At 42.0% G+C, this 23,505-nt stretch overlaps 2 protein-coding genes across 2 annotated transcripts in view; both read left to right on the top strand.

Annotated features, from left to right (window-relative positions):
* The first annotated feature begins 2,193 nt into the window (after positions 1–2,193).
* On the top strand, positions 2,194–3,564 carry GPR61 (G protein-coupled receptor 61). Its single transcript, XM_047868737.1, has one exon. It carries the CDS (start codon positions 2,209–2,211, stop codon positions 3,562–3,564), a length of 1,356 nt encoding a protein of 451 aa, XP_047724693.1. The 5' UTR covers positions 2,194–2,208.
* Positions 3,565–7,760: 4,196 nt separating this feature from the next.
* The window catches only part of GNAI3 (G protein subunit alpha i3), a 39,090-nt gene continuing 23,345 nt past the window's right edge, over positions 7,761–23,505 (top strand). The window contains exon 1 of the mRNA XM_047868738.1: positions 7,761–8,013. Within this exon, the coding sequence (XP_047724694.1) occupies positions 7,896–8,013 (118 nt within the window). The 5' untranslated portion in view covers positions 7,761–7,895. The remainder of the gene's footprint in view (positions 8,014–23,505) is intronic.

Below are 23,505 nucleotides of genomic sequence, written 5' to 3'. Positions count from 1 at the left end.
GTACTTATTGCATGCATTAGTGCAAGGTTGGTGGTAATGCCAAAACCCAAGGGTGGTTGTAAGGCTGTAACTATGGAGAGGGAGTGGGGCCTGTCTGCCTTACATGGTCCACTTCATTAGAGTCAGAGAAATGATGTGGTTTTTTTTTTTTAAGTTTATTTATTTTGAGAGAGAGGGAGGGAGGGAGAGAATCCCAAGCAGACTCTGCACCATCAGTGCAGAGCCTGATGCAGGGCTCGAAATTACAAACCACGAGATCATGCCCTGAGCCGAAGTCATGACTGAGCCACCCAGATGCCCCACGATGGGTTTTTTAACTGAGCAACCACAAGTCCCTTTATAGCCCAGGAACTCACAGAGTCATTAAGTGTTGTCAGATATGGGAATCTTGGCGGTCGTCCAGTTCAACCTTCCCATCTTACAGATGAAGAAACTGTGATCCATGGAACTTGTGACTTGTCTACAGACAGCCCATCAGACTTGGCATGTCCATAGTTTGCCTCTAATTTGCATACCTTCACACATTATACTGAGAGACTGTAAGAATAGGATATGGAAATGAAAATAATTTATAATTGCATTATTATTTCAATTATATGCAAACTTAATATGGATAACGAGACACATAAAACATTTGATCTGCCCTTTGATCAGGAGAAATGAGGGACGCTGAAACCCCAGACTTCGTCCTCTCCCAATTTCCTTCAGTTGCCTTCTCTGCTTTATGCTCCCCTATTTCCATGATAACAGTGACCTACCCTCTCTCACCCCTGTGCCCCTCTTAGACACCTACTCCTCCCTCCTTACTCTGGATTCTGCTAACAGTCCAGGACCAGGAGGACTCTGGGCCAGGGATCTGCTCCAGTGATCAGAGACCTTGCACCTGGGGAGTGTGAGGTTGGGAACATTTCCTCTCCCATCTGCAGGGGCACAGTGGCCTTGAGAAGCTAATGAGTGGGTGAGGAAGGGCAGCTGTCAAGTGACTTACCCCTTCTGGCTTGGGGGGCAGTGGAGGCTGGATGAGCTGACATCCCAGCTTCCTTCCAGCTGGGACATTTTGTTTTCACTGTTCCTTTTCAACACTCCCCAAATGGCAACTCTGTGTCTTGGGGGGTGGTGATGTCACAGGAGACTAAAGCAAGGTCCTTCCCCCTTTCAGGTGATCTCTTCCAAATGGGAGCCCCAGAACACTGACAGACATTTTTAGAGATGGTTCAAGTTCAACGACTATTCATCGAATGCCTACTGCGTTCCAGCCGCCGTGAGGGGCACCGTCTGGTGGGTAGAGTACTGGCCCTGGAGCCCGAGCGCTTGGGCTGCGGGTACACACGCAGACCTTGCCACTTTTGGTAAGTTATTTCCCCTCTCTAGGTCTGTTTCATCAATTGCAAAATGGGGATAAGAATAACATCTACCTCATAGGTTGTGTGAGGATTAAAATGAGTTTATTTACGTACAGTGCTTAGAACAGGGTTTGGCATGTGGAAAGCACCATGTAAATGTTATGCTTATTGGTAGTATTGTTATGAAGTCTCACCGGACCCTCCAAACACAGTTGTGAAGTAGATATTATTCTCTTCATTTTACAGATGTCTTTGTGAGGAAACTGAAGTTCACAAGAGTCACAGAGTTAGCAATTCCCAGACCTGAAACTGGAAACCAGATCCTGTGTCCCTTCTACTCCCCAACAGCTCCTGCCATTTGGAGAGTCAAGAAATCGGGAAATTTACATAAGCAACTTTAAAACTGGGGCACCATCCTGGAGCTCAGCGGGACCCCGGGAGAGGGAGAAAGAGGATTTAGAATCTCTGGATAACAATCCCTGAGAGGGGAGAAGGGTATGGAGAACAGAGGAAAGGAAAAGAAACAAGGAGCCCGAGACCACTCAGAAGGTGGAGTGTTGAGTGAGTGAGGCTCCAGCATCTCTCACATCTCCTGCTTCTTCGATGTCACCAAGGTGGACCAGAGCCACCACCTTCCAGAAAGGAGAGATGAGCTTCTGAGCCCTCCGTTCCCTATGCACAGTCTGACCTGGGAGGCTGGCGGTAAGAGCCTGTCCAGGAGGCTCCAGCAGGAGGCGCCCTCCCCTCCCATCCCCACACACCAAATTGGGAAGCCTGGGCCTGGGCTGGCCATCCCAGGGTCACTGGACTAGGATGGGGGATGGGCCTGTGACGGGAGGTGCCCTGGGTGTCCTCTTCCGGCCCCATGGAGTCCTCTCCCATCCCCCAGTCATCAGGGAACTCTTCTACTCTGGGGAGGGTCCCTCAAACGCCAGGTCCCTCTACTGCCAGTGGGGTCCCAGAGGTGGGGCTGCGGGACGTGGCCTCAGAATCTGTGGCCCTCTTCTTCATGCTCCTGCTGGACTTGATCGCTGTGGCTGGCAACGCCGCTGTGATGGCTGTTATCGCCAAGACACCTGCCCTCCGAAAATTCGTCTTCGTCTTCCACCTGTGCCTGGTGGACCTGTTGGCCGCCCTGACCCTCATGCCCCTGGCCATGCTCTCCAGCTCTGCCCTCTTTGACCATGACCTCTTTGGAGAGGTCGCCTGCCGCCTCTACTTGTTCCTGAGCATATGCTTCGTAAGCCTGGCCATTCTCTCGGTGTCGGCCATCAACGTGGAGCGCTACTATTACGTTGTCCACCCCATGCGCTACGAGGTGCGCATGACGCTGGGGCTGGTGGCCTCTGTGCTGGTGGGTGTGTGGGTGAAAGCCTTGGCCATGGCTTCTGTGCCAGTGTTGGGAAGGGTCTCCCGGGAGGAGGGAGCGCCCAGCACCCCCCCAGGCTGCTCACTCCAATGGAGCCACAGTGCCTACTGCCAGCTTTTCGTGGTGGTGTTTGCTGCCCTTTACTTTTTGTTGCCTCTGCTCCTTATCCTTGTGGTTTACTGCAGCATGTTCCGAGTAGCTCGAGTGGCTGCCATGCAGCACGGACCACTGCCCACGTGGATGGAGACGCCCCGGCAACGCTCCGAGTCTCTCAGCAGCCGCTCCACCATGGTCACCAGCTCGGGGGCTCCCCAGACCACTCCGCACCGGACGTTCGGGGGAGGGAAGGCTGCGGTGGTCCTCCTAGCTGTGGGGGGACAGTTCCTGCTCTGTTGGTTGCCCTACTTTTCTTTCCACCTCTACGTGGCCCTGAGTGCTCAGCCCATTTCGACTGGTCAGGTGGAGAACGTGGTGACCTGGATCGGCTACTTCTGCTTCACTTCCAACCCTTTCTTCTATGGATGTCTCAACCGGCAGATCCGGGGCGAGCTCAGCAAGCAGTTTGTCTGCTTCTTCAAGCCGGCTCCGGAGGAGGAGCTGAGGCTACCTAGCCGGGAGGGCTCCATTGAGGAGAACTTCCTGCAGTTCCTTCAGGGTACTGGCTGCCCCTCCGAGTCCTGGGTTTCCCGACCCGTGCCCAGCCCCAAGCAGGAGCCACCTGCCGTTGACTTTCGAATTCCAGGCCAGATAGCTGAGGAGACCTCGGAGTTCCTGGAGCAACAACTCACCAGCGACATCATCATGTCGGACAGCTACCTCCGGCCCGCCCCCTCACCTCGACTGGAATCCTGATGGGCTTCTGGACACTTGGAGGGAGATGGGGCTGGGGCCATTGACGACTGAAGGAACATCTTGTGGGATCACCTTTTCCCAGCTAGCAGGGGCTGGGGCTGGGGTCTTTGCACACAGCTTTTGCTTAGCTTTTTCTGGGTCAGGAACAATGCCAACAGGATGAACGTGTGGCAAAAGCCTTGGACATGGCTCTGATCCTTGACTACTGGGGGAGGGAACCTGGTGAGATGGTAATGAGAATAAACGGTCACCAAGGTGAGATAATGCCTTTCAACCAGTGAACTTTCCATGCCTCAGGAAGCAGGGAAACTCTCTAAGGGTAGGAGTTGGAGGGTATAGAGCAGCAGGCCAGGTTTGGAGTTAAACTGGGGGTCCTTTAGGATATTTCATCTTTCAGTGCAATTGTCCAGGGCAGTAACTGCACTCAGGCAAGGTAAGAAAATGATCTTTGTCTTCTCCTTTCCTTGCTAGGTTTAAGAAGAACGAAATAAAGTACAGCCAAATGTTTCCATTTGAGTTAATGGCTCTTTTTCTAGTTTTAGACCTGAGGGCCAGCTGGATTTATTCCTTTCCTGAGTTTGGCCAGAAGCAAGGGGGAAATAGCAGCCAGGGTACAGAGAGTAGAAGGCAGGAAAGCTGACTGCAGCTCTCTCCCACCCTCGAGGAAGAGCCCTTCTGTTCTATTCTTCTGTCGCTCTACTTCACATGGGAGATCAAGCTTGGGGCTTGATCTCAGCAAAGGCAAGGATATGACAGGATGGCTCTTTCTCCTCATTTTTTCAGAATGAAGAAGTGGAAAGATTGGGAGTTGGATGGCTGAAGGTGGGGGTTAGCATTTGAATGGCTAAGATGGTTGGATACAGAGAGGCCAGATAATCACCTTGACCAATAAAACTGTAAATCTTTTTTTTTTTTTTTTTCCCTTTCTAGGATTGGCCTCCCTGATCTCTCTCCTCATGGCAGTGACCCACCTCCAGCCCCCTGGACAATCGGGTACAAGAGACTAAGGTTGGGAATGGGAAGGGTGGGGTTTCCATGGTCCATTAAATGCCTCCCTTCTCCCATTCATCGCTCTCAAAATTAGCTTTAGTGACAAAAGACTTAAATCTCTCTTCTACCTGAAGCCCTGGGTTGGAGAGAGGGCACAAGAGTTGGGTTCAGCTGTTTACTGATTGAGACTATAGGAACTTGTTGGTTGGTATTGGTGGTGGTATTTTCAAGCAGGGGGAATAGTTGAAAATTGGACAGGACACTCATCTGGGACTACCTGTCCATCCACTTCCCTCTGTTGAATCAAATAACACTAAAGGATTGAGGCAGGACCAGAGGGTGGTTTGATCTGTATTTGAACAAATTCCTGACTCATTGAACATTAAGGGGTAAGATGGGCTGGTGGGAGTGGGCCCTTTGAATGGCCAATAAATAATTTTTATTATAAAAAGTTATACTGATATCAACATTTCCTATTTTAGTCCAATTCAGTACATAATAGTTGAATACCCAGTATTCTCTGGGACCCACACAGAGTCACTGCCTCTGAGGAGTTCATAGTCTAATTTGATCAGGCACCTTGTATTTTTACAGAGCGTTTATATCTGGTAAAACACTAAAGAATGTTGGAGAAATATATTAAAGAACACATTGCAGTTCAGTCCACTGCAGCAAGATACTTACATGGAAACTTCCTGTGGGCTGTGGAAAGTGTGAGGGTTGTAAATGAAACCCCAGTTGAGGAAAATAATTTACTTACTGAGACTGAGCAAATCTCCCTTTAGATCTAGGAAAATTTACAGGGTTCTGTCTTCCTACCACCAGACTTACTCTAGTCTAGGACCCATTACACTGAGGAAATCCCTTAGATAGTATATATACCAAGGAGAATCTTTTGTGACTGAAAAACAAGTTCTCCTCGCTTTCCTCCCTTTTAAGATAAACCCGTTAAGGGAGGAACCTCATTCCTAGATAACAGGAAAAAACCTCTTCAAACATCATTGATCAGCTAGTAGGCCCTAAGCATTGCCAGCAGGTGGCAGTGTGAGTCCAATGGAAACAGGAAAGGTGTGCGTTGGGGAGGGGGGCTGTGGGGAGAGGGAATGGGGAGAGGGGAGGACATTAAACATTGCCTGGCAGCCATTTTGTTAATTTATTTTTCCTTTTCCTTTGACTTTGCCCTCCAACCCTTCCTTCAAATATATCAAAAAAGAATTTTAAGTGCAAGGATATCTCTAATTCAGGCTGAAATCTCCTGACACTGTGATCTCACTGGCATTTATTACAGAATTTGACACATGCTGGTTCATTTGCCATTTATTTTTCCCTGCTGGAGTGGACCATGAAGGAAACAAATATTTCTCTTCTATTATGCTGAGAATTCTCCCAACAATTTCTGCCATGACCACCTTCCAGTTGTTTTCTAGTCACCAGGATCGCTTGGTAAAGTTGGCTATGTAATCCTTGACTGTGCAAGCTGTTCCTGGACCAAATTTGACTTCTCTAGTCAGCTCAAGAATCAACAGGTTGAGACAACTTTCCTGTCAGTTACTTTTCCTGCACCCCAGTGGTGTTGGGGTAACCCTCAAGCCTAGATGAAAACCTTGTGTCATCAGGTCTCCCCAAGTAACATCTTATAGTGGCATGGTAGAAAAGGGGTGAGTTTGGAGGCAGACATCTACTTACTCACTGTGTGACCTTGGGAAAGATGCTTAATTTCTCTGAGCCTATTTCTTCATCTGTAAAATGGGGGTAACATTACCTACCTCACAGGGTTGTTGTGAGGATTAAAAGAGATGACCATGTGGAAGCACCTAGCCATACCTGGCAAATAGGTACTCAATAAATATTGGTTTTTCTTCCCTTTCCTCTTGCCCTATTCCCCCATAAGTATTGATTATGAGAAAGCCATCCCTTTTATTCTAACAGTCATTTGGGAATGAGTAGGAGGCTTTTTAAACTTTGAAGAACCTGCATTACTAAATTATAGTGGATGAAGTTGTTTATTGTGGCTCTCAAGAAATCCCTCCAGTTAATGAATCATCACCACAGAGGGCTTTCTGTTGGGGCCTTATCTTCTAAGGTTTAAATTCTATTAAGGAAATAGTTTTTAATCCCAGGGGAAAGTTTGGGGGACTACGAGAGTTTTCCTCTCTAGAATATATGATGAGAGTATTTGTGCAGCTATTTGGTAGTAAGGGTGAGTTAGGACCACTTTCACGGTAGTACCCAGAATTAGGAGTGAAAGGGCTGAGTCTTCAGCTTTTGCAGTGGATTTATTTTCAGGTGATGAGAGAGCTGAGAAACAAATCTACTAGAACTTCCCTTTTTGTGTGATACTACAACGGGAAATTTTAGTAGGAGTTTCGCAGGATGCACTGGTTTGTTTCGGGGTGTGGGACTGAGGCTAACTGATTTTGGTAGAAGTCCGAAGCCCCTTAACGCAGGATCATTTATCGGCACTAAAACTGGCTTTTATTGGAGAAAGGCGGCATGGAAATTTTTTGGAGGAACTACACGCTTACCTTTCAGGTAACAGAGTATCTTGGCGATTTCAAGTGGCCTTTTGCCAACACAGTCGCTTGGCAACTCGTAGCTAACGGCACAAGGACCAAGGTACATTTTGAGAGCTGGAAGCGGTGGGCCAAAGGAGGGCAGAAAGGGATCGCTAAGGTCCCAGGCACGGTCAGTCTTACAGACGTCAGATTTGAAGCGTGGCCGGGCCCCAGGCTCTGCAGTTTGTTCTCATCCCGTAGATCGGGCTGAGACAACCCTGGCAGAGAAAGTTTCCTACACTTGGGAAGGGGCTCCGGGTCTCCATAGCCAGAGATCAAAGGGGCTTTCCGACCAGTGAGAAATCCCCAGCAGAAATTCCGGCGCGGGCTGTGGCCTCTTAATTTGGGACCCTCCCCCACCTCCAATGCAAAGCCTGCTGTGTGACCTCAGGAGGGTGCCACGAACGGGAGAAGCCAGTCCCTGGTTTTCCTCCATTTATTCAAATAAGGCAGCCGAAAAGGAGAAGAGGCACTAAGGTCGGGCGGCGTAACAGAAGCTCGATCAGACCTGGCTACTCCGCGGAAACGCCGCTCTGCCTCACCGGCCCTCTCCCCGTACTTCCGCTTTTCGTTGCTCCTCCTCTACCCCAGCTGGACAGGTTTGAGCAGTAACCGTCGCGGGGCGTTTCCGGAAGTGTCGTAAACGCCGGATATCCGGTTCCTTCGGGCGCTCAGGGAGCTGACGGAGAGGGCCGCCGCCCAGCAGTAGACGCTGTCTCAGCGAGCCGAGTCGCAGTTTCCGCGGTGTGAGTGAGCCCGGGCTCTGTCCCCTCTCCCGCCGCCGCCATGGGCTGCACGTTGAGCGCCGAGGACAAGGCGGCGGTGGAGCGGAGCAAGATGATCGACCGCAACTTGCGGGAGGACGGGGAGAAAGCGGCCAAAGAAGTGAAGCTGCTGCTACTCGGTGAGGGGCTGAGGGCGGAGCTGGCAGGGTGAACGGGAGGGCCTAGGCACTCGGGAGCCCTGAGGAGGGTCGGGCCCAGTCGGCGGAAAGGACCCCGAAGGGATCTGGAGGCGTGACGGCCGTGGGGCGGGGTGTTCGTTGGTGGCTGAAGCTCTGGAGGGCGTGATGAGGGGAGGGGGTGGGGTTTGGAGTTGTAGGAATTAGGCTGGAGGGAGGGTGTGACTCCGTGCTGGAATTGCGTTTACTGAAGAGAGCTTGGGAGTGTGGGGCAGTAGGACATTGAGACCCATGTTAGGAATATGGGAAAGGCTCATAAAGGAAGAGAGCTGGTATTAGGGAAGGTTTTGCAGAGGGTTAGGGTGTGTTCATAGCAAAGAAGACGGGATAGAGTTTGTTGGGGTTGTAGAATGGCTTATGAGTTTGGAGCGTGGTGATAACTTATTTTGACAGGATGTAGTTGGGATGCTTGAATGATTAATGTAAATAAAGGGGCAGGGACAGAGTGGTCACATAAGGGCCCTGTCATTTATTAGCGAGTGGACATTTTGAACTGTTGGTAGGGTGAAGGAACCCTGGATTATCCTGGAACCTGAAGATGTGTGGTTGAGATAAAATTGTAAGTTCTCAGATATAAAAGAAAAGAGCTTGGGTACAGAGGCTGTCTATACTTTTCCACCTTTTTCTATCATTTTTACTCCCTTAAGTTATTATAAAGGGGGGAGGTGGTGTGAGCTGAGGAAATTTAAGGACTGGCTTGTTTGAGGTTTGTGGCAAAAGATACAGCGGACAAAAGATTACATACTTGGGAGCTGCTGAATAGTTGCTAGGAGTGACTGCAGTGGGAATGGAGTTATTTTAGGGTAAATTATGGAATTGGACACAGTATAAAAGCTGTGACAAACTTCTGGTGAACTTCTTAATCTTTTTTGGTTTCTTTAAACTAAAAATACTGGCTTCAGAAAATTACTGTTTATTTTACCCGACATTCATTTTGAGCAGTTTTTAGGTACAGTCAGATGCATTTTGCTCCACACGATTAGTTTAAACATTTTGGAGACTGGCTTTTAGAGACTCAGTAAGTCATAGACCCTGGTATTAGCTTACTGATGAGTTAAGCCACGATTCCTTTACTATTAGTATTTTCTACAATTCTTTTAGAGAAGAGTAAGTAGGAGTATTGGTTTCTGTAAGCAAAAGAACTTTTTAAAACGATTGGTTTTTGAGGAAAATGAGTCGCTTTAGGAGAATTGCCAGATTTTCAGGGTGTAAAGCTCCAGAGGGCAGAATGCACCACCATAACCCAAGGCATATTTTGTATTCCAGGATGTGCTGGGTGCCCATGCTAGTCTCTTGATGTTAATGTATCTAGTGGTTTGTAGATTGCAGACGACTGGGAACAGCTCTTTGGATCTAGGGGGAAAGTTATGGATTGGAGCTTGAGCTTTTGGTTTCAATATCTGACCTTTCATAACATGTGAATTCGAATTGTAGTTCTAGACTGCCACTCTCTATAGAACAGGTATCTTTTGTGGATGAGCATTGTCCATGGCATATAGTAGGTGCTCCTTAAATATTTGCTATTAACTAGCATGAACCAGCTAATGTTGGACGTGGCTCTTTGGGCTTTTTTAGACACTTAATATAAACCATTATACCCAAGGCATTAATGTTGTCTGTATTGATTGATTGGTTATGAAATTAAAGGTGTCTTTATAAGTTTTGATTTACATTGGCCATCAGAGATCCCCTTAGGACATTAGCCTAGTGTAATACAGTTGTAAACTGTGAGGCTTTCTTCCAAATGGCAGGATTTGGCAGGCAGAATTTAGGCAAGCAAATGTCTGGAAAAATCTTTGTTCAGAACTTTATAAATAGTGCATTTAATTAAAAACAACATTAAATACATGATGACTTAGGGACTTCAAAAGCAGGAAGTAAAAAAATCAAAGTACTAAAACATTTGCTTTTAATTTTTATCAATTTCATTGTTTTAAGTAAGATTTTTTTTTATATTCTTGAGCAAGTTAAATCAACAAATTCAAATAGGTTGCAGACACAGATGCTCTTGCTTGAACCATATCATTATGAGCAGAAGTTAAAGTTTTCCCTTCTTTTCTGTAAGCAGAATGCACATCACAGTATGCAGATACCTTTTTGTTTTCTTGTTCTGTAGAATACCTCTTTTGATGTAGTCATTTTTACTTCATCACTGTGAAACTGTCAAACTTAATCTAAGTTGAGATATATTTACTTACTTTTGTCTCTCCTGACACGTAATATGTGTTCATTAAATATTACTGTATTTTCTATCTGGAGGAATGTAGTTTAGTGTAGTGATTAACAACCAGGGCTATTAAGTCAAACTGTTTCAAATTCTAGTTCCCATTTACTAATTGTAAGGAAGTTACTTACTCAGTTTCTCTGCCTCTGTTTCCTCATCTGTAAGATGGAGAAAATAGAGCTACTTCATACTGCTATGAGCATTAAATATGATAATAATATGAAGTGAAACACAGCCTGGCACATAGGATTAGCTCAATGAATATTAGCTATTATTTATTTAAAATTTTTTTTTTAGAGGAGTGTGAGTGCGGAAGAGGGGCAGTGGGAGAGAGAGAAAGTCTCAAGAGAGCTCCATGCTCAGCCTGGAGCCCAACGTGGGGCTGGATCCCTTAAACTGAGATCATGACCTGAGCTGAAATCAAGAGTTAGACACTTAACCAACTGAGCCACCCAGGCACCCCTAGCTATTATTGTTATTATTAAATCAAAAAGAATGTTACAGATTATAGGTACTATAGAAATTCAAATTAAGAACCTGGTGTGGGCCAAATTAGTAATACTTCAATGGAAGAATTATACTTCAATGGAAGGAATACTTGAACGTTAAAATTTTTTTATTACCTTTGATTTGAATTTCCTTTAGGTGTGTTATTGGGAAGATCTTGATAATGCCAAATTAATCATAATATTCTGTGGAAAGACAAATTATATTATGCAAAGCTTCCCAACCAGAGTGCAGTGCATAGGATGGCATATAAGTGTGCTGTTTGTAAATTTTTTTATAGTTTTGAAACTTTAAGTCATTTTCATAACTTAAAAATTTCACAACAGTTGAAATGATATTTGAACATTTTTAGTATGATTCCTTCTGTAAACTTTGGAAACACGGCACATGAAAATATTTTATTATGCCAATTAGTGTTTAATATCATCTGTAATACTTGGCATTTTATTTTTCATGTCATAAGTGTTTGATCTAAGGAAAATCTATATTATTTTCACCAAGCTCCACCAGTTTACCTTAGTAAGCCTTACAAATACAATTTTTAGTGTGTGCCATCATGTGACAAAAGTTGGGAAGCATTAGTGTAAGAATGGGTAGGAGCACTGCTTACAGAGTCACAGAGAACTGAATTCAATTCCCACTTTCATTTCCTAGTTGTGAGACCCAGAACATATAAGTTAACTATATGAATCTTATTTTTCACATGTATAAAGTGGGGATGATGATGCCTGTTTCATAATATGCACTAAGGTAATGTATGTAAAATCCTTAGCAAGCAAGTATTCGATATTGGTAACTTCTGTTTTTTATGGTAATGTCTGTGAAAGCTTATCATTTTAAAATGCTACTTTTTTCAGGGGTGTTTCAGACAGTTAATTTGATTTTTTCAAATACTATGTTTTCGGAGGTCTTCAAGGAATTTTAATAAATAACACTCTTGTGGTAAAAGAAATTAAATATTATCATTTAGCTTTGTAAGTTATTGTTTAGTTTTGTGTTATCTTTAGATTTATATTTCTTGATATAAAGAAAGATTTACATTTACATCAAGATCCCTTAGCGGATCTTGAGAAAATAGTTTTATACAAAACGAGATTAATGCTTTGTTCTTTAGGATTTTGCTGGGGGTGGTATGGCAAAAATTAAGTTGCATGCAGAGGGTTGGAATCATCTGATTCACTTAAATCTTATACAATTTATTCACATTTAAATACCTGCATTTACTGGCTGAATATGCTTATTATTGAAAGTAGTGTTTTTTGATGATTAGAGAGTTATAATACTGAACTTTTCCTTTAATTTAGCTTACACTAGCTTCTTAATTTGAGTTTCCATAGTACCTATAATCTGTAGCCTTCATTTTGCTTTAATAATAACAGTAATACTTTCATAGTTTCATTAGATTCTTATAGGATGATATTCTTTATAATGTTTGCCATTTTTTTGGCATAAGATTCATAGACCGTTATTTCATTTCTTGTGAGGATGCATCTTGTGTCAGTACAAAAAAAAAAAAAGAAGAAGAAGAAGAAACTGGCATAAAAAATAAAAAGTCCCATTTCGAAAATAAGTCAGTTTTTTATAAGCACTTTTTTGTGTCTCTTGTGTCTTTTATTTAAATGCATTTATCACTTCTTCAGCCTGAAATTATGGTCCTTTTCAGGAGTTACAATATTGTAATCTTCCCTATATATGCTAATTATGAAGTAAGTACAGAGATAACCTTAGAGTAGGGTCTTAGTACTTAATAGATTTGACAAGGCATGTAACCTTTGAATCATTGCTGCAACTGTCCATGCTGTCTTCTTATGTTTAGTTTAGTTTTATTTTATTGGAGAATGGGGCTTGTCAGGGAAAGTAGAGAGGAAAAGATATTTTAAGTACTCAGGAACTAGAAGATTAGCAGTAAAGTCCAAAAAATAGAAATATGGGTCTCATAAGAAGTGTATAGAGCAGGGGACACTAAATTGGTTCAGATAACTGAAGTTTGTTTCAAAACTTGTTTTCTAGTCAGCAGAATGTAATAGACTAGCACTAATAAAAGACAGTTCTTTGAACTGGTAACTGAGTTCATAAATAGATGATCCCATGTAGTGTAGGGTTAAAGAACAAAGATACTGAAAATTGGGGATTCATCCTAATCTTTGAGCTTCATTTTACTTTTTCTGTACAATGAGGTCCAATCTTAGGGGTTTCTTGTCTGTGATATTAATATTATCGGCCAGTGGGGCGCCTGGGTGGCGCAGTCGGTTAAGCGTCCGACTTCAGCCAGGTCACGATCTCGCGGTCCGAGAATTCGAGCCCCGCGTCGGGCTCTGGGCTGATGGCTCAGAGCCTGGAGCCTGTTTCCGATTCTGTGTCTCCCTCTCTCTCTGCCCCTCCCCCGTTCATGCTCTCTCTCTGTCCCCCCAAAAATAAATAAACGTTGAAAAAAAAAATTAAAAAAAAAATTATCGGCCAGATAAAATATTTTAGTAAGTTATAAAGAGGGCTGTTTTTGTTGTTATTTCTCTTATTCTTGAGTTTGACTGAAATTAGTTTAATGTAATAAAGCTGTTTAGGAAGACATAAATTCATAAAGTGCCCATAATGTAAATTTTCAAGAGAATATTAGGAAAAGCGTTGTAGTGATTGATTTCCCCTCCAGTTTTAATTGTCTTCATTTTGGTAAAAGTCTTTTTCAGTGTTTAGCAAGTTAGAGTTATCTTTAAGCCTTTATCTACCTGGGCTATCCTGTTACCTGCTTAGCAGTCGTCTGTATCATATCTGTAATTCAAGCTGCTTGAACTGTATAACATTGTGTTAGGATCACTGTTTAATTGTCCCAGTTTTTATACAGTGCTCTATGTAAGGGAACTATCCTATTTTTCATGTCTTACTACTATTAAGTTGTAACAGAAATGAATATATCTGATATGAACCAAACAAGAAGGACCAAAAAGACCAAATTTGTTTTGACTTGTTGTACATGACTAATGGCCTGGTTGATCTTAGAAACAAGCTTCAGAAGGATATAGTCTTTACACATGGATTTCTTTTGATTTTCAAGTTAGACTTGGAAGATACTTAAAAGTTTAATAGATTTGTTCAGGGCTAGTAGAGACGTTAGTGTGTTCATTGTTCCGTTACTAGTTTGCTGTTTTTGGGCCTCTTTTTGTCACCAAGTCTAATTCACAAATGGGTAAATATTTTTAATATTAATACAAAAAGACTGAGTTTTTTGGATGATGTTAGTGTTTTATATCTTGAAAAATTTTTGTTGCTTAACTTTGAAGTAGATATTATTCAAAAATTTTTTTAGTTGCTCATATAAATCTACAGCTATACAGTCAGGTGTCTCACCATGATTAAAATATACACTCTTACATTTAAATTGTGCTTGTAGCTCCTACTTTTATTTATGTGGCCTGCTGTTAACACTTATTACTCTTGTGATATAGGTACCATTTAAATCAGACTTTTTTTTTTTTTAATGTTTATTTTTGAGAGAGAGAGTGCAAGAGAGTGAGCAGGGGAGGGTCAGAGAGACAGAGAGGGAGACAGAGGATCTGAAGCAGGCTTTACGCTGATAGGGGGCTTGAAGTCATGAATGTGGGGCTCAAAGTCACAGACCTGGAGAATGTGATATGAACTGAAGACAGCCGCTTAAGTGACTGAGCCACCCAGGTACCCCTAAATCAGACTTCTTTAAAATTAATTAGCAAGGTAGTTTGATTCTTGTTATCTTATAATTTCCTGTATTGGTTGGATATAAAAAAATTTTTTTAATGTTTATTTATTTTTGAGAGAGAGAGAGAGAGAGAGAGAGAGAGAGAGAGAGAGCGAGTGAGCATGAGTGGGGTAGGGGCAGAGAGAGACAGAGACACAGAATCCGAAGCAGGTTCCAGGCTCTGAGCTATCAGCACAGAGCCCAACATGGGGCTCAAACCCACAAGCCATGAGATCATGACCTGAGCCAAAGTCAGATGCCTAACTAACTGAACCACCCAGGCGCCCCAGTGGTTGAATTTTAAAATTAAATAGTATTCCATTGAATTCTAAGAACTTACTATGTTACACTATGTTTGGTTTTCTGTTGTAGTCATATATTGATATCTCTAGTTTTTATATTTTTTTTATTAAATAGTGTCATATGGAAATGAATTTTGCCCAGGCTCTTGGAAATTATGTTTTACAGATTACTGTAAATTACAGAAGGATTGTTTTATTTTTTTTTCAATGTTTTTTTAATTTTATTTTTGGGACAGAGAGAGACAGAGCATGAACGGGGGAGGGGCAGAGAGAGAGGGAGACAGAATCGGAAACAGGCTCCAGGCTCTGAGCCATCAGCCCAGAGCCCGACGCGGGGCTCGAACTCACGGACCGCGAGATCGTGACCTGGCTGAAGTCGGATGCTTAACCGACTGCGCCACCCAGGCGCCCCCAGAAGGATTGTTTTAAAGTGACACACTTTTGATAGAACATTTCCCCCTCTATTTCCTGAAGTTAGAACATCAGAATCATTAACTTCAAAACAAGGTTCTGTTTGATGTAATGATATAATCACTATCATGATTTTCATAGATAATGTAGTTCTGATGTATGTGTTAGGATAGTGCAGTCTTAAACTTTCCATGGAAGTTATTTCAATGTTGAGTTATGTACTTTTGAAATTAAACACTGAATTACTTCAGTTTAAAAATTCCCATCTCTTAGACCATTTTTCATCATTACTAAATCATCACGTATTTTGGTTCATATCAGGTTGTTAAAAACTAATGTCCTTCCTCCCTCTGCTTCTGAGAAGTATATTTCTCATCCTTTTATTTTTTTTTATTGTGGTTATAACTAAAATCCACATTCACATTCTCATTAATATTTGTACTTTTTTGGATTTTTCTAGACTACTTAAAAGTTTAATAAACTTTTTATTTTGGAATAATGTCACATTTTATTTAAAAATTTTTTTTTGTTTATTTTTGAGAGAGAGAGAGGGAGAGGGAGGGACAGAGAGAGAACGAGATACAGAATCTGAAGCAGGCTCCAGGCTCTGAGCTGTCAGCACAGAGCCTGATGCAGGGCTTGAACTCACAGACTGCGAGATCATGACCTGAACTGAAGAAAAGTGCTTAACTGATTGAGCCACCCAGATGCCCCGGAATAATGTCGCATTTATAGGAAAGTTGCAGAGAAAATACCTAGAGTTCTTGTATACTCTTTACCTGGTTCCTGTTAATATTGACATCTTAGATAGCTGTGGTATGTTGGTCAACAATGTATAATATTGGTGCACAATAGTGCATAGGATTGGTGCATTAATGTTAACTAAACTACATAATTATTTAGATTACATCAGTTTTTCCACTCATGTTCTTTTTCTGCTCCAGGATCTAATCTAGGACACTGCATTGCATTTAGTCAAGGCTGCTTTTTATTGAACTTTTTGGTTTTTAGTGTTGCACTATCCAGAGGAGGCTCATTTATGAGCTTATTTATGATTAGGTATCTGAGATCATCTTTTTTTTTTTTTTATTTTTTTTTTCAACGTTTATTTATTTTTGGGACAGAGAGAGACAGAGCATGAACGGGGGAGGGGCAGAGAGAGAGGGAGACACAGAATCGGAAACTGGCTCCAGGCTCTGAGCCATCAGCCCAGAGCCTGACGCAGGGCTCGAACTCCCGGACCGCGAGATCGTGACCTGGCTGAAGTCGGACGCTTAACCGACTGCGCCACCCAGGCGCCCCCTGAGATCATCTTTTATGTGCACAGGTACTTTTTTAGCCTGGAGATAAATGAGAAATAGAACTCTTGAGCAGCTAAAGTTGTAGAGATATACAAGTAAACCACGGTAATATACGTGGAATGTGGTTACAGAGGGAGTAACCAATTTTGGGAGGAGGAGAAAGAAACATGCCAGGGAAGTCTTCCTAGAGGAGGCGACATTTGAGGTGGACCTTGAAGGATAAATAGGAACTCTTAAGACAAAGACTAGAGGGAAGTGCATCCACACAGAGGGAGTAGTATATACAAAGGCTCAGAAACATGAGTGAGCAACTAGTTAGATTTGCCTGGGATAAAGGGTTTGTATAGGAGGAATGTGGGAGAAAAAGCTGGAAAGGTGTGCAAGGGCTTTGGAGAGGTTGATTCTAAATTTTAGTAGCTGTCTTTTAAGCCATATTTTTATTTTATAGAGGTGAATATAGATATAATTTGGAGGTAAATCATCTAGGGACTTTGCATTCTCCTCCCTCTTAGCTGCCTTTTTTGCCATTCCACTGCTATTCATGCTGTAGCAAAAGGTTAGTAAAAGTAAATATGTATATGAACTCCACACTTTTGAGTTTTGGTTTTTTTTTAATTTTTTTTTTCAACATTTATTTATTTTTGGGACAGAGAGAGACAGAGCATGAACGGGAGAGGGGCAGAGAGAGAGGGAGACACAGAATCGGAAACAGGCTCCAGGCTCTGAGCCATCAGCCCAGAGCCCGACGCGGGGCTCGAACTCACGGACCGCGAGATCGTGACCTGGCTGAAGTCGGACGCTTAACCGACTGTGCCACCCAGGCGCCCCACACACTTTTGAGTTTTGACTTTCAGTATTGGTGAACGTATATGTGGTAGAGGAAATTGGAATTGTAGGCATCTTTGTGACCTGACAACTCAGTTTATAGTATCTTACTGTTTGTGAATTAAAAAAATTTTTTTAAAACATTTATTTTTGAGAGAGACAGAGCGTGAGCAGGGGAGGGGCAGAGAGAGAAGGAGACACAGAATCTGAAGCAGGCTTCAGGCTCTGAGCTGTCAGCACAGAGCCGATTGGGGCTCAAACCCATGAACCATGAGATCATGACCTGAGCTGAAGTCAGACACTTAACCAACTGAGCTACCCAGGCACCCCTCTATTTGTGAATTTTTTAGATGTGGCATTTATATTTGATTAAATAGACGTGTAGAAAAGTGCTGTATGTGCCATCAATGTTTAGGAGACTTAAGTAGGGATCTGATTCTAACGTTTTTAAATGTAAAATTTTTAAATGTAAAATGTGGGTTTTGATGAATGGATGTGATATTCCAGTTAACTTTGGAGGACATCACTATATATAAAAAATTTTTTGTATGGGTTAAAAATGAGTATTTTACATTTCTATCTCACAAGAAAAGTTTTGAGGCAGAGCTAGAAAGAAATACACCTTTGCAAAAATAGTTTTCAATCATGTCAGATATACATACCATATAATTTAGCATCAGCACTAAAATGACAATTTTTGCTCTGCTTTAAAATTTTTTTTTAATGTTTTTATTTATTTTTTTGAAGGAGAGAGAGAGACAGAGCGTGAGTGGGGGAGGAGCAGAGAGAGAGGGAGACATAGAATTTGAAGCAGGCTCCAGGCTCTAAATCGTCAGCTCAGAGCCCGATGCGGGGCTTGAACTCACGAACTGTGAGATCATGACCTGAGCTGAAGTCAGACGCCCAACCAACTGAGACACCCAGGCACCCCTGTTGCTCTGCTTTTAAAGAAATAAAAGGAAATTTACTCACCAGGTCCAAAATCAGAACATTGAGGCAGTCATGATAATCCTCCCCTCCTTGCTTACAAATAACTGCTCCCTTAAGCATTCTTTTTATATTCCACAAAAGTGTAGAAGAAACCCCACTTCTCCCTCTTGATTGGCCAGCTGCCCAAAGGGGACACATGATCTTTAGCAACACTCAAGTTACCATTTTCATATTCTAAAGTGACTGAGCTGCCTCTTTTTTTTTCCCCCCCTCATTAATCTAGGATTTTACACATTATGATCTTATAGTTTAGGATGACTTTTTCTGTATCCTCTAGTGCAGATTCCTCAGATAATCTCATTGGTCCTACTCATCTTTTGGAGCTAGGTCACACAGGGTGTAGGCCGTTTGTCAGCCTGTGACTGGGTGATTCCTGTGTCAGGTATTTACTCCTGATCCAATCACAGATTGGGAAGTGGCTTAGGTCTTGTAGGCAATTGCCCACTGAGGAAGCTAGGTGGGGATATCTCTAGGGGATATGGGCAGGTATATATTCTGAAATTATGTCTACTATGTCAGTTTAGTTTTATCAGAAACTTCTTAAATGTGCTTTAAGCCTTTTTGGTTGTGGGTACGTGATTGCTTCCTAGAAAAATCTTTTTCACAGACAAGACCCATTGTCTCTGTCCCAGTCACAACTTACTGTCATCTCTTACCTTTAAGATATTCGTTCATCCATTCACTGAACAAATATTTGAGTACTCACTATGTTTCATGCGCTCTTTTAGATGTTGGGACACAGGATGTTCAGGACATATTCATAGCAGTTTATTTCACTGAAGCGGATGGTGGGTGCAAGGGTGCTGGGGTAGAATTTGAGAGTAAGGCTTAGAGGGGAATAAAAAGAATAGAAGCCTTGTGGATGAGTCCAGATTTATTGCCAGGTATACTTGTGGGGTGAGAGTTGAAGGCCTAGCCAGGCATGGGTGTAGGGCTGAGTAAAGATAGCAAAGGAATGGAAATCTTCTGTTAACTGCCCACATTGAAAATTCCATCCATTGCAGCTGGCATTTACAAAATGTGATTAGGCAACTACTGAATCTCACAGAAACTCAAGCCATTCATCCCACAGCTATTATGTGCCTACTCTGTCCTAGATGGGGTGGGGGAGTAGAAACACAAAAAGAAGGAAGGCACTGTTTTGTGCTTTCTAGGAGTGTGCTTTTGAGTTTAGGACTAATGGAGTCCTAAACAGGTTCAAACCCAAGTCATTACAGTAGTTTGACCAAATATTAGTGTTATGGTGTTTGACACTAAGCTGTAGGGCCAGGTTGAGCGTCGTTGCGTGCCCTTAAGGGAGAAGTACACAGATGTGGAAGGGTTTTCAGATCCTACTAGAAAGAGTTTCATTACCATTTTAATCAAAACCAAGAAAACCAATTAGCAGTTTATGAAAAGCAAGGAGATTAGGAGTTGGAAAGACAAGCAAATAATTTTTTTTAGAGTAGACAGACTTGGCTAGAGATAATGAGGTGAAGTGGCTTAGAATGATAGTTTGGGACTTAGTTTTGGAAATTAACCTCTGGGACTCATGCCGAAAGGGTAGAATCTGTATCAGCCATCAGAGTGGGAGTAGTAACTCCGTGGAGGGGGAATGGAGACGGCTTCAGCAGAGAGCTGTAGTTTGAATTGAGTAGGTTTTCAAGGGTGTTCATATGTAGAGGCATGGCTTGCTTGGAGGGACAGGGGGCTGGGTGAAGTGATTATTCTAATATTTTAGACTATGGAAACTTGCTAATTTCATAAGAAAAATAGATCTAACTTTTCCATGAGACCACACATTCCTTTTTTGTATTTGAAGTCTGTGTCCACCAGTTCCAGGCACATTTGAGAGAATGTTTGTTTAAAAAAAAAAAAAAAAAAGAATGAATAACAATCTTTATTTGCTACATAATGTTTTTCCCGTCTGTAATTCTGCTAACCTTTTCTTTTACTGATTTGGGAGCAACTGGTTTTTGTATTAAGTATGGTACTTTGAAAAGCATTTTGAACGAATGTCATTTTTAACTTTAATCTGAATTTTCATTTTGTTAGTTACTTATGCCTGTTAGTAAGAAGAAATCAATGGGAGCAGTAGATAAGTTTATTATTAGAAACAGCATGGACTGCTGCTGTGATCTTTAGTTAGAGGTACTCATATTTTTTTGTTTTTGTTTTTTGTTTGTTTTTTTTTTTTTTTAAGAAAAGCAATGTAACTTGAATTGCTAACTTGAATGTTCTGTTAGTTTGAGCCTATGTAATTATAAAATACCCTGAAACACAAATATAGAAGGTTGGCTGCCAGATAACTCTTACTTCTTTACATTGCTGCACTCTTTAATTCTTTGTACTTTTTGTCCAGTCTTGAGCAGGAGTGGGTGATTGGAGAGCATGCTGATCACTGTATTATGGCAGCTATTTTGAATGGTTGGGTTAAATAGGAAGATGTGGATCTGTGGTTTGATCTGAAGCCTCTGTGTGTCAGAAGTAGAGTTTTAATCTACTTTTAGCATTATAATAATTGTAGTCATAGAATGTTAGAGTGCAGTCTAGGCCAAAGCCCTTCACATTTTATGTATAAGGAGACAGACAGGCATTGTGAAGTTAGGTGACTTGCCCAAGGTCACACAGCTAGTCGTTGTAGAGCTAGCACTAAAATCTGCTTTTCCACTGAATTTATTACGACATGGTATCATTGACTAAAAAAATCTTTTTAAGTGAAGTTAGAAAAATCAAATATATTTGCTGATCAGGCTTTCAGCCTATTGTGGGTGGGAGGCTGTCTATGCATGATCTAGTCGTATGCTCCCATGTGTCTGGAAGGGGTGGAAGGGAGGGCATGGGTGGGCTGTAGAAAGACCAAGAAGAGTATCTTGGTTTAACACTGGCTAGAAGATTGTCTAAAAATAGTGCCATATTGGGACTTAGCTATGCAGACCTCTAGAAAGGGGGCTATGCCCTACTTAAAATGCTGAACTTTTAGGAGTTCAAGATTTCTCCACAAAGGAAAAAGGAAAAGGAGATGTTTGGGTTGCTATTGGAATAACTGCTAGTACCCATGATAGTGGTACAAAAACCTTTGAGGAACGTTCAAGGAAAAGCTGTAAGAAGTGCAGATGGGTGAGAAGTGTGGGAGGAGAGGTAGTTAGGAGTATCTAAGGGCTGAAAATATATTTAAAGAAGAGAGTGTTTTTGTTCCTCATGGTAGGGTGGAGAAAATGATTAATGCTTTGACACAGTTTGCTGTGGCATTTAGGCTCTAAGTTTCGGTTGTAGTGTGAGAATCCAGCCTCCATCTAGGGTTTTATTATTGTGAAATAGCTGCTAAGTAGTTATACCATTTCTGCTGGATTTTGAACCAACACACACTATCTAGGGAGTTTTTATTAAATTAAACTTTTGGGGACTTAATATTACTTGGTAGTATTCAAAACAGTGAAAACAGCATTCACGAATAATAGCTGGTTAACATTTATTGAATGCCTACTATGTACCAGGTACTGTTCTGAACATCTCCTGTTGACCCTTGTTTTACAGATAAGGAAATTCATTGTGTCTGAAGGCACAGGAGTATAAAAAAGCATAATATACTCATGTACCTTGCTTGGACTGGCTGTAAGGTTTCTTTTAGTCAAAATGAAAGAAGAAAGAGAAGATATCGGGTGACTGTGTTTTTGAATATCAACCATCTTTTAGGGTTAATTTCTTTAAAAAATTTTTTAAGTTTATTTTGAGAGAGATTGAGAGTGGGGGAAGGACAGAGGGAGAGGGAGAGGGAGAGGGAGAGAGAGAGAGAGAGAGAGAGAGAAAGAATCCCAAGCAGGTCCTGTGCTGCCAGCGCAGAGCCTGATGTGGGGCCTGAACCCACAAACTTTGAGATCATGACCTGAGCCAAAGTCAGATACCCAACTGACTGAGCCACCCAGGTGCCCTAGGGTTAATTAATTTTTTAAAATCAGTGCGTATGTAAGTTGAATGTATTTGCTCATGATAATTATTTACTTATATTAGCACTTCACTGGCCTTTAAAAGTTTTGCAAAGACATTGTCACTGTCTCTCATTTTTCATGCCCATAATTTATGTTATGGGAAGAAATAGGGGGAACATGTGATGGTGTCTCCTCACCAGGAGCTCCTTAAGAATGAAATGTGGGATGTATTTAGGTAAATATAATGATTTTATGGTAGAGTATATACTGGTGAATTGTTTTTCATCTGACCTTGTTCTATTTGATTGTTTATAAGATTTTCTAAATTAATTCTACCCCTTTATCCTCTGCAGATTGTCTTTTATTGTAAGACCATCTAATTTGGCTCCTTTTCTCCTTTTTCTCTCAAAAATCTCCATACTTCCCTCCCCTCCCCAATCCTTTCTTCCTCTTTATAGGAGATGTTCTTTAGATACATACTGTTTTAAGGATGAGTCTTCTAAGTCGAAATGATTCCATTCCCTCCTGACTTTTCTCCCCTCTGTATCCTGTACCCTGACCATTTCCATCCCTCCTGCCTACAGAGTCTTCTTTACTTCCTCCCTCTCCAAGCTATAGGTTGTATCTTTGCAGTTCCTTTGTATCTATTCCATTCTTTGTTTCCTTAATATTTTTACTGTGGTAGATTGAAGATGGGAAAATGAATATCTGCTTAAATTTGTGAATTCTTTTTAAGTTTATTTATTTTGAGGGACAGAGAGAGAGAGAACGAGAAGGGGACAGAGGATCCAAAGTGGGCTCTGTTCTGACAGTAGAGAGCCTGATGTGGGGCTTGAACTCATGAACCATGAGATTGTGACCGAGCCGAAGTGAACTTCTTAACCGTCTGAGCCACCCAGGCGCTCCAAATTTGTGATGAGTTTTAAAGGAAGATAGATTAAAAAAAAAAAAAAAAAAAAGTGAATAAAATTAGGAAAGTTCCAAACATCATGTAATATGTATTGGGGGAGGGAGATGAGACATGGGAAGCAGTTTTGGGAAGGCCTAAGAGCAAGATGTTATTAGAGAGGAAACTTAACTACCAAAGCAATGGAACACAACAGGATTGAGGTAAAAATTAAGAGTTCAGACCTAATAAGAAAGGGTTATAGAAAATGTTAGAAGAATTTAGAGAGTTATTAGTGCCATTTGGAAATGATAAGAAAGAGGGGCTTTGAGCTAGAAGTTTGAGAAATTTCAGCAGTAACATAATAGTAAC

Source organism: Prionailurus viverrinus, chromosome C1 (genome assembly GCF_022837055.1).
Source record: "Prionailurus viverrinus isolate Anna chromosome C1, UM_Priviv_1.0, whole genome shotgun sequence".
Lineage (NCBI taxonomy): Eukaryota > Metazoa > Chordata > Mammalia > Carnivora > Felidae > Prionailurus > Prionailurus viverrinus.
The sequence above is the reverse complement of the archived record's forward strand: the minus strand, read 5'-3'. Positions and strand labels throughout refer to the sequence as shown.